We start from the raw sequence: 12,480 nt of genomic DNA on the forward strand, positions 1-12,480 counted from the left end.
TATATATATATATATATATATATATATATATATATATGTATATGTATACATATGTTCTTATATATTTTGTATATATATTCCTCTATTTGTTTCAGTCATTTGACTGTGGCCATACTGGAGCACTGCCTTTTAGTCAAACAAATCGACCCCAGGACTTATTCTTTTGTAAGCCTAGTACTTATTCTATCAGACACTTTTGCCGAACCACTAAGTTACAGGGACGTAAACACACCAACATCGGTTGTCAAGCGATGGTGGGGAGACAGACAGACACACACACACACATATATGTATATACGACGGGCTTCTTTTAGTTTCCGTCTACCAAATCCACTCACAAGGCTTTGGTCGGCTTGAGGCTACTCTAGAAGACACTTGCCCAAGGTACCACGCAGTGGGACTGAACCCAGAGCCATGTGGCTGGTAATCAAGCTACTTACTACACAGCCACTCATGTGCGTATATATATACATGCATATATGTGTGTGTGTGTGTGTATATATATATTCTTATATATATACATTCTTATATATTATATATATGTGTGTGTGTGTATCTGTATAGATACATACAGACAGATGCCTACGTACCATCAGGTATTATGAGGTCTAGCATTTTGTACAACTTAGAGGATTATAGTTGTTTCTCGTCTTAGGGTAGGTGTAATACAAGGGATTATATATATACATATACATATATTTTTGATATGTGTAGTGATTGTGTGTTGTTTGTGGAGTCTAGGTTACCGTGACTTATCATGACCTCATTTTGAGGTAGATGTAAATGCGTGTGATGTGAAACAGTTATAATTCCAAATCTGTTGAGTTACTGGGTAGAAAACATTACTTAACCTTGCCTATGTTTAGAAATAGATAACTGGTCGATCTGCCTTGCTTTGGTCCAGTAGAGGATTTGACAGGCTACATTTTGAATTACACACATCTTTTATCTCTTTCAGTCATTAGACTGTGGCCATTCTTGGGTACCACCCTGAGGAATTTTAGTCAACCTAATCAACCCCATTAAGCTTGGTACTTACTCTATTGGTGTCTTTTACTGAAGCACTAAATTAACAGTGATGTAAACACACCAACACTGGTCATCAAGTGGTAGGACAGACACAAACGCACACGCATGCGTACACACACACACACAATGGGCTTCTTTCAGTGTCTGTCTACCAACTCCACTCAGGTTTTTGTTGGCCTGAGGCTATAGTAGAAGACACTTGCCCAAGGTGTCAAACAGTGAGACTGAACCAAGAACCATGTGGTTGGGAAGAAAACTTCTTAACACACAACCACTGACAAATGCTAAGAAAGCATCAAAATTCTACTGGTTGACTGAATTTTGTTAGTACCTATGGACATCACTAATGTATCATAGAGAACCAAACATTGAATGCCAGACTGAAAATCAGTCGAACTGATATAGAGTAACACTGGCCAAACAGCCAGTGATGTCACAAGAAGCTGGCTGGCTGTGTATAAATTAGCTATTATTGACAGAAGTAGCTTTTGTAACAAATATCAATTAGCACATCCAACCTAACTTGGATGCATTGTTTATAACACCGTATGCTGCAGTGATCATCCCCAAAAATCATTTTATGTAGATGACAAATGCTAAAAAGCATTAAAATTCTATCAGTTGACTAAATTTCATCAGCATTTGCAGGTGCCTTACTGTATCACATGATTTCACCATATTGTGGATCATCAGTAGTAGGAAGCCAAAATAAAGTATAATTTTGTTAATCCATTCCTAGTTATGCTATATTCATGTCTTTTCACATAGAACTATCCAATTTCTAACTCTTTACATTCCAATATCTCTTCTGAACACTATGATTTTGCTGTTTTCATTATGATAATCTCTGCATTTCTCATTATCTTAATTACTCTGTACAAATCAATCTCTTTCTTTACTTTCATACACACACACACACACACACACATGCGCATGCGTGACCCGTCTCTTACTCTTCTTATTCTAGATGTCTATAATGAATACTTTTATAGTCTCTTTCATTGCCTAAATAGCTGTCTGCCATTTCACTTATATATTTTTATTGCTGATGAATGGATGCATTTGTTTTATGTTAAATGTTTTAATGTTTTAGTGTAGACTTATCCTATCACAATATCACAATGTCTCTGTGTATGATATATATATATATGTGTGTGTGTTGGGTAACTGGTTACTGGAACTATACAATATATTTAGCTAGTGTCCATCAAGCACATCCACACATTTTATTCTAGCTTGGAAGCTACATCAGAGACTCAAGGGTAAAGAGTTTCATCTTGCAATTCATTTCTCGTAGTTATCAGTGTTTGATAAGTGCATTTGCACAAAATCTCAGTCCTTCAGTCACTAATGTAAATTAGCAGGTATAGCAAAATAATATAAACATTCTATTTTATGTATTGAGTCCTATTTCTTCTGTTAGCATAAGCAATCTTATATATACTATATTATTTTATTTTATTGAAGCTGAAAAACTTCACAAGCTGTCTCTCAGAGTTTGTCAAAAATGATAAATAAGGGTCCCGCTATTACTTATTAAAAACAATCTACACAAATGATTTGTTTATAGTGATAAAATGTTTGTGCTGTACATCAGCTCACTCCTTCCATCTAATCAGCATTGCTTGTACAGATGCCTGGTGTACCACACATCAGATGTCAATGTCATTGCAGAGCAACGAGAAGTGAAGTATTAAGTTGTCTCATATGAAATGTTGCATTTGAAAAAGGAAACATTAAAATTGTCTTTAAGTTTTAGAATATTTATTTATTTAATCAAAATATGATCCTTGTTCATTTATGACCTTCATCCAACGTTCCTGTTAGGCATATATTCCATCTTCAAAGAATTTGTCATCTTTTACACTGATAAACTGTTTGAATGCTTCAATTACCTCTTCTTTATTTAAGAATGTTTTATTGTGTATAGCAAGCTCGACGAATTTAAATATGTGACAATCAGTAGGAGAGATATCAGGAGAATAAGGAGGATGTGCCAAAATTTCATAATTCTGGGTTTGCAACTTGTGGACCATAGCTTGAGAAGTGTGAGGCCATGCATTAGCATGAAGCAAAATTGGGCCATCTCTATTCTGGTTTGCTTCTTTTAATTTTTCATGCATAAAATCAATTTCCTGACAATAGGCTGTTGCTGTTATAGTTTTTCCTTGTTTTAACAATCAATAATGAATAACCCCCTTTGTTGACCACCATACAGTGACCATCAACTTTTTAGTGTGTTATGGTGGTTTTGGGTAGTGTTTTGGTGACCCTCCTGCATCTAACCACTGTCCTGTCCTCCTACTGTTATCATAAAGTATCCATTTCTCATCACATGTAATCAGTCAATACAAAAATAGTTCTCTTTCCAACCAAGAAATCAACATGGAACACGCTGTAAAGCATCTGTTTCTTTGAATCTCATTAAGTTGATGGGGGAACAAACCTATCCATCTTTTTGACTTTTCCAATTTCCTTCAAGTGTCAAGAAGCAGTTGTGGGAGATGTCTGGAGCTCTGATCCGATTTGTCGGACCGTTGTTCTCGGATTTTGTTTAACCAAAGCATTCAATTCATCATGCCGCATAACTAATTTTGGTCTCCATCTTGGTTCATTTTTAAGGCTTTCATGTCCTGAACGAAACCTTTGGAACCATCTCTGAACAGTTCTAATGTCAACAGGATTGTCACCAAAAACCTGTTTGATGTTTCGTAGAGCTTTGGTGGCAGAGTGACCCAACTTGTATTCGTACAAGAAAATCACTCAGTATTGTTCAGTTGTCAACATTGTCATGAGAGCTGTAGGTAGCAATTTTGAATAATAGCATTGTCTAGAAAGAAAAAGAGTTAAGAATAAAGCATATACATAGAAACACATTAAAAATCCATTTATAGATGACTCATAAGAAACCCATTTAAAATAGATTTCATGTGAGACAACCTAATAGTTTGTCAAGATCACAATGCATTACCTGGCCTGAGAACTGAAACCACAATCATGCAATCATGACTAAAACTAGTCACTAAGCCATGTGGCTTTACTATGTGTGTGTGTGTGTGTGTGTGTGCGTGTGCGTGCATGCAGATTTTTATGTTTTGCTATATGTGTGTATTTTCATGCATATAGTTGCATATCTAGACATGTTCCTATATATTTAAATGATAAACTTCTGCAAAGTTTTACAGATTTTTACAATTCCAGTGATGGATTGGATCTGTAGTCTTCGAATTAGCTTTCTTTTTTCTGGTTTTGAGAAGCCTAATTTCTTAAGATTGGTATTTTGGCAGTGTATTACATATCCAAGGGCCCCAATAATTACAGGTATAAACCTGAACTTGTAATCTGGATAGGGTAACTGCAGATTTCTCTATAGTTCAGCATAAGTGTTCTCTTTTTCATTGATCTTCAGCTTTATGTATGTATGTATGTATGGATGGATGGATAGGCACTCAGAAATTCCAAGCGAGTATCCAGCGTGTTGGAAAACCACTGGAAGTGAGGTACTCCTCAACTTTTGTTAAAGCATGCCTCTTTGAGAAGGTCACTCTGATATAAAACTGGATATGCAGGGAATGGCATTTTTGGGTATCTCTTGCTTTCACTTGAGATCATGGAATCATGATGCTCCCACACTTTTGAGCTGCAACCCATGCTAACACTAAGATATCTTGCTTAGGGTTGTCTCTGGATCACGTCAATAGAGTGGAGAAGGACTAGGAGGTGTTGTGCAAGCCTTGTTGGACCTAAAATTTCGCACAGGCATTGCTTTGTCAGTTGATGGTCATATTCGTCTGAGTTGACATTTGACCAGAGAGAGAGGGGGAGGGGAGAGAGACACACATGCACTTCTACCATAGTACTGTGCAGTTGGATTGAATTTGAAATGATATGGTTGTGTGGTAAACTTTTTAGTCACATGGCCATGATTGTGCAATATTTTATAAAATATGCATACATTTCGTTTTTAATCTGAATTAATTTTGTTGTGTGATGAAAACTCAATAAAGTCCAAAATTTTTTTTTCCTCTGTGTATATCTGAGAAATGGACTATGTGACATAAATCTGTTTGAGTCCATTTAACTTTTATGTGATAAGGACCATGTATGCTACCTAATCAGATTGTATAAACATATATAGATATGAAAAATCAATCATCCAATGATGTCGGTATGATGATAGATGTATTATATAAAATTACATGAGACATTAAAGCAAATGTGTAAATTCTATATAGAAATATCTAAGACCTGCTCTAAAATAGTTTTTCAATGTAAACAAAGCCTATAGAGCAAACGTGAGTGTGCCAACTGAAGTATTGCTAGAAAATTAGCACAAAATTTTTTGAAGTTGAGCAAAATTTGCGTGTGTGTGTGTGTACATGTACATGATCTGGCAGAGTTTCTACAGCTGGATGCCCTTCCTAATGCTAACCACTCCGAGAGTGTAGTGGGTGCTTTTACGTGCCACCAGCACGAGGGCCAGTCTTCAGACTATATTTTCACTATATGGAAATACAAGTATTTTCAATGATTTACTGATTTACTTTATGAACATTTAAACTATCTCACTCTCTCTTCCCCTCCCTCTCCTTTAAAATTCATTTCATTTATTTCAACAATACTTAAACATCAATCCACTGAATAAACAATAGAATATTTGTTAATAAAAGTAGTGTCAGGGTTAAAAAGGAAGAATTATAGAAAGAAGCTCTTCTGTCTAGAAAGGAAAAGCTGGTTTGTTTAAACTTCAGGCATGTTTATCCGAATTTCGTGATGAAAGAAATGAAGAATTGCAAAAGTTTTAAAACTGTAAACAAAGAGGCTGGCGTCTTATATAGGTGAACTAATACCTGTGCAGCCTTTGAAAAGATGAGAACACAGATGCTTCTAAATCTATTTCATGACATGTGTATTGAGAAGAAAATTAAGTATTACTTTGCTATTCATTTAGCTATCTTAGGTGTTAGGTTGTCTTTTTTTTACAAATATTGTGAAATTGTAATGTACTTATACTTGTCAAGACATTGTACTGTTACAGATTAATCTGATGGCAGCAATGAAACTATCCATTTGCGTAATCTTATTTGACTTAGCAGTCCATTCACAACTGTTGTGGAGAGAATGTTTTGTTTTTTTTGTTTTTTGATCTGCCGTGAAATAATATACTTGCATTCTTGACTTTGCATTGATTTTTATCATATTCCTTTACTAGTTTCATCCATTGCACATTTGCCATGCTGGAGTACCACTTCATATGGTGAAAGGCAAAAGCTGGCTTGGATGGAAATAAATACTATAATATATTTTTGTTTGACACACCAATTCCACCACTCCTTAGCAATACACACACACTCACACACACACGCACATTATCATTATTGTATACTCTTATTTGTTTTTATAAATGTTATAAATGGGTGCCTACATTTCACTAGAATATGCATTTGCTGATGCTAATGTACTTGTTAGAAATAGTGAATGTATGTAGGATATACTAGATAAATCTTAATTATTTTTTACTTCATTTACTTGAAAAATTTAATCCTTTATAATATTCAAGGGATTTCTAGAGACATTGCAACCCAAGAAAATCTATCTTCCTCTTTCTAGATCAGGACAAGCGAAAATGCATGTCTTCCCCTTGGACTTTTTACTTAAAATGTATCAGCTCAAACCCTTGAGATGTGAAGCTTTACACGCTAACCATCTTAAGGTACATATGTACACACACACACACACACACCACATTTCTAGCATTATATTGTCTGCTGCATATCACTAGTCAATTTTGGGGGATCAGACCTGTACCACACAAGTTCCTAAGAGTAGCTAACTGGGTGTTTGTTTCTAGCAAAATTAATATAGCATGTTAGATAAAATTTTGTTTTTCATCAAGTATTTGTTGCAATATGATACAGGTATTTCATTAATTTTGAATGTAGGCAATTTCAGTAACAGTGCAGCTGCACTACTTCAGAGTGATTGTTCTGACTTCAAATACAATGCAATTGGATTTGTTCAGTCATTATTATTTGAGTAGCTTTTTCGAAATACCTAGCAGTCATTACTGGATATGTTATTGTCTTTATGACAGAGATCTAGAATATGTGTTCGATAGATACTATATTTTGCAGATTTCTAATGCAGAATTTCTCCTAATGTTTTGATATGCACAAAGTATAATCTCCCTTAATTATTTTGAAGAAGTATTATATTACCTACTACAGCATGAACTGCAATATTATAATCATATATAATCTTATCAAAGTTATTGTCATCAAAATTATTTTAAAATTATCTGCCTATTAGATAATCTTCTTTAGATTTTCATGGATCAGACCCAGATCACTATAACTTGAACTATCACCTACAGCTATTGTTTCAGTAGAGGAGATGATAGCAAGATCAAAATAGCAGGAGCGCTAGCTATGGGGATGTGGCAAATGTATGGGAGTGGTGGTAGAACTGTATGCATAGGTGCTGGAAATGGAAGTAGTGGTATATTAAACTGGAAGTGGAGATAGTGTTGTAGGTCACACATATACATTAAATTAGGGAGGTAGGTAATTATAATCAATATGAATTAATATGTCTACAAGTTTCAAATTCATATTTCTCTGATGTTATTTTTATCTAAAAGACACCATTCAAAATTGCGTGTGCGCACACGGACACACAGAAAAAAGAAACACAAATGTACTGTTGTTTAACTTAGAATAGTGACTAGTATGCTGTCCACAAGTGAAATTTAAATAAAAGATATAATTGTGATACACTCTTAGAAGCTAACCCAAGCTTTCCTTTCTTAATGATTTTGATACCTAAACTATATTAAACTGTTATCTAGTAGAAATTGTTTAATTTTTAAAAATATTCTTTTACCTCTTTTTTTTTTGCATACAAATGTGTTCTCTAAACCACGAACATTTTCATGTACTGTAACTGGAGTTTTATTTTATTTTTTTCTGTCAGCTGGTTACTCACCACTCCTGTGATACAGATCTATTTTCATCTAGATGTAAAACAAGCAATTCTTTTATTGCTGTCTGATCTCATGGCCTGTTAAGGGTTTCAAATACTTAACACACTTCAGTCACCATACTTTTAATGTTGTCCATAATTTGTTTGTTAAATTGTAACAATTTCTCATATAAAACCCATACATACACATGACATACATACATCTGCCATATCCATAAAGTAATTATACTGTTTGTAACTAATAACTTTACTTCAGTATGAGTTGTAAAGTGAAATTCTAAACTACGTAAAAACTTTATCAAAACAACATTTTGGAGCTAAAATTTCTATGGGGAGCAAGCACAAAGACACACACACATATATAATGTGACAGGCTTCCATACTGTTTCCATCTACCAGATTCACCCATAAGGCATTGGTCTGCCCAGATGTATAGTAGAAGACACTTACCTAAGATGCCACTCAGTAGAACTAAATTTGAAACCAGGTGACTGCGGATTAAGCTTCTTAACCACACAACCAACAAGGATTCATCAATATACAACCAATAAAACTGTATTGGACTACTGGAAGTGCCAGGGTGATAATGGCTTCAATGAGATTTTTGGAGTTGAGTTGCTTTTAGTATGCAACTTACTCTCCTGTAATACTCCTTTCTTATTTTTTCCTACATAGTATCATGTTGTATACCATCTCCTTCGTTTATCCCCAGGTATTCATAGCTTTCTTGTGGGTCAAGCTCCTTGATTGTAGTGTTGGTATCTAATTTAATGGAAGCTGTCTTGAGCTTACCTCTTACAAAAGTTGATGTTGATGTTAGATTGGCTCATTCCATTATTATTATTATCATTATTAGCATGCTGGACGAAATGCTTAGCAGTATTTTGCCCGTTGCTATGTTCTTAATTCAAATTCCATCAAGGTCGACTTAGTATTTCATCCTTTCAGGGTTGACAAATTTAAGTACCAGTTAAGTACTGGGGTTGATGTAATTGACTCATCCCTTCCCACAAAATTGCTGCCCTTGTGGCAAATGTTGTTGTTGTCATTAAGTTAGTGAGATGGCAGAATTGTTAGTGCAACAGACAAACTGCTTAGCAGCTTTTACTCTGGCTTTACATTCTGAGTTCAAATGCTATCAAGGTCAACTTTGCCTTTCATCTTTTCAGGGTTGATAAAATTAGTGCCAGTCAAGCACTTGGGTTGATAGTATTAACTAACAAGCTACCCACTAAATTTCAGGTTTTGTGCTTGTATTAGAAAAAAAATTATTATTTTTGAGAGGAGAGAACCAGATTTAATCTTTCATAATGTTATTTTGATTAAGATTAAGACAAATATTTCCCTTACTGTTACCTTTAACCTTTTTAGCATTTAAACTGGCTATATCTGACTCAAATATTCTACCTGTCTTACATTCAAATTGGCCAGATGTGACCTTTCACATCTACCTTACAATGTCATTCTAAAAATAAACAATCGCATCATCAAAATTTTGAAGCTACAAGATAATGCACCGAGTAATTTAAAACATTGTGAATAAATGTTACATTTCATTGAGTATATGAATACTAAAAAGTTAAAACTATTGGTCATGATTTATAGCTAAAGCTTAAACTGTACTGTTGTTTTGATGTCGTGCTTTTTAAGTGGTGATGAAACAGTATAGGACTAACAAGTTATTGTTTATATTTTTACTCATTCGTTTTTGACAATTTTAAGAATTTATTTTTGACATTGTCTTTAACATCAATTTATATTTATTTATTTTAACTACTTCTATGTTTGGAAATTCTTTAAACTTTCTGTCACCACCTTGCTAGACCTATTGAAAAAAAAACATTTTACAGTTTATAAAAAATTTGTATTAAAGTTTTTAATCAGTTTTATGTAAGAACTTGGTGTTTATATCATTTCTAAGTTTAATTGGAATACATAAGTATTCATTAAACATATGGTCACACAAGGGTTAAAGCTTTCAACCTTTATATGTATGACAAATGAGTTATTCATTTTGACTGTAGATAACTTAGTAAGGCTGACTCTGTTTTCATCCCTCTAAATAGGTAATGGTAAAGTTACCTTCTTGAGTCATACTGACTCATAAGGGCCAGTTTCCTGGTTTCCATGGCATATATATACCCCACCTAGATGGGACGCCAGTCTGTCACAAGATTACTAATTTTTGCCAGCTGAGTGGACTGGAGCAATGTGAAATGAAGTGCTTTGCTCAAGAACACAAAGTGTTGCCTGGTCCAGGAATTGAAACCAGAATCTTACAATCATGAATCTAACACCCTAACCACTAAGCCACATACCTCCACATCCCTCTAGGCTTGGTAAATTTAAATTAAGTATCAGTAATATACTGAATTTGATGCAATTTATTACACCTTGTTAAAATAAAATCATTATTAAAATTGTATGTTGACACATTTATTTTTTTAATCATTACAGAGCTGTGTATGATGGCGATGATTTGGATAAGTTTATGGAAAGACTTGACAGTCGCATCAAGAATCATGACAAAGAAATTGAACGAATGTGTAACCACCACTACCAAGGTTTCATTGATTCTGTACGGGAACTATTACAAGTTAGCAATGATGCTGCAAAGCTCAAGGTAAGAAAAAGATGTTCCATAGGAAGACTTATCGTGTTGCCTAGCTTAAGATAACAGTCTCTATACACTGCAAGATAATAATTCAGCAGTGTTTGTTACAGATAAAGGCAGCATGGATCGTCTGTTACTCTCTCTCTATCTCTCCTATCCTTCCATTGGATCTCTCTCTCTCTCTCTCTTTCACTCTCTTTCACTCTCTCTCTCTCTCTCTCTCTCTCTCTCTCATAACTGATTAATAATATAACTGAAAACATAGAACTCAACTTTATATCAGACATTTCTTTTTTATATTCATTTCTCCTTACATTGCTTCAGTTGTATGGTTTTACAAATTCAAACATTCACTCAAATTGTTGTACAAAGTGGGTTCCCCCCCCACCTCTCCCATGTAAATATTATTTGCACTTAAACTGACTAAGACAGATAGCCTAATAGTTTTGGAAAAGAGCTCAGTTATCATTGTTATAGTATCTGATATATGCTGTATATATACCCAATATCATTATTTCTTCCATTAAATAGTAAAGTTTAACCCTTTTACTGCAGAAATCAGATATATCCACTCAAAATTACTTTACCCTTTGCTGCAGAAGGCAGTTTTACATACCAAACTATCTTTTATTGAGGAATGTCATGTTTGAAATTATTTTTTGTTGAGGTATGTTAAGTCTATTGAAGCAACATGACTCGCAGAAAATACCAATTCTATATTTTGGTAGATATTTAACATCATTAGTGGAATAACTGTGAAGTTTAATTTCACAGTTAAAGGGTTAATGTTTAAATAACAATTTTAATTGGCTTAAATGGTAAACATAGTAGATGCAGGCATGGCTGTGTGGTAAGAAGCTTGCTTCTCAACTGCATGGTTCCAGGTTCAGTCCTACTGTGTGGCACCTTGGGCAAGTGTCTTCTATTATAGCCTCAGGCTGACCAAAGCCTTGTGAATAAATTTCATAGGTGAAAACTAAAAGAAGCCTGTTGTATATATGTATATATATATATATATATATATATATATATATATATATATATATATATATATATGTATATATATATATGTATGCGTGTTTTTCCCCTACCACTGTTTGACAACCAGTATTGGTATGTTTACATCCCCGTAACATAGCGGTTTGGCAAAAGAGACCAGTAGAATAAGTACCAGTCTTAAAAATTAAATCCTGGGGTCGATTCATTCAACTAAAAAATTCTCCAAGGTGATGCCCCGGCATGGCTACAGTCTAATGACTGAAACAAGTAAAAGATAAATGGTAAAAGATAGTCTGGATAAACCAAGTTAGTTACACGGTTTTTTTTAGACTGGTTGAGTGATTAACTTAATCTGGTTACACTGTATTCCTTGCATGGTTAAGCAGTAAACTTAGCCTGGTCACATGGTAAACCTAACCCAGTTATGCGGTAAATCTAACTAAGCCTGGTTAAATAGCAGTATTTACTAATAAACGAGTTGGCCAAATTGCTTGTAGCTTCATTGTCAAAATTTAGTGATTCCAGCAGTTAATTGCTATTAAAACTCTGAACTGTATACTTTCCAACACAAAATTTCCCTCACTAATTAGTTCTGGTGTTAGTCCAAATGTTGCTGTACTTAAAGAAGATCAACTGGTTGCGGCCATATTGTAGTTATTTATTTATTTTGTTCATTAAGAGCAATAAGGAAGTAAATGACTAGTAATGACATGTTGCCTTAATTTCTGACATTTCCTCTGTGTTTCTCATCTAAATACCAGTGTTCTTGCAAAAAACAAAAACAAAAAAAAAAACGAATATATAAAATTAAAAAAGCAACAACCTACAGCCCTCTCTCTCTTTCTCTCTCTCTCTCT

The 12,480-nt window shown here is 34.2% G+C and overlaps 1 protein-coding gene across 3 annotated transcripts in view; it reads left to right on the forward strand.

Moving 5' to 3' along the window:
• The window catches only part of LOC106883631 (exocyst complex component 6B), a 130,029-nt gene that overhangs the window by 48,020 nt on the left and 69,529 nt on the right, over positions 1-12,480 (forward strand). For all 3 annotated transcript variants that reach the window (XM_052972708.1, XM_052972707.1, XM_052972710.1), the window contains exon 2: positions 10,468-10,633. In XM_052972708.1, the coding sequence (XP_052828668.1) occupies positions 10,468-10,633 (166 nt within the window). The remainder of the gene's footprint in view (positions 1-10,467; positions 10,634-12,480) is intronic.

The sequence above is a fragment of the Octopus bimaculoides genome, chromosome 14 (genome assembly GCF_001194135.2).
Source record: "Octopus bimaculoides isolate UCB-OBI-ISO-001 chromosome 14, ASM119413v2, whole genome shotgun sequence".
In the NCBI taxonomy this organism is placed as follows: domain Eukaryota; kingdom Metazoa; phylum Mollusca; class Cephalopoda; order Octopoda; family Octopodidae; genus Octopus; species Octopus bimaculoides.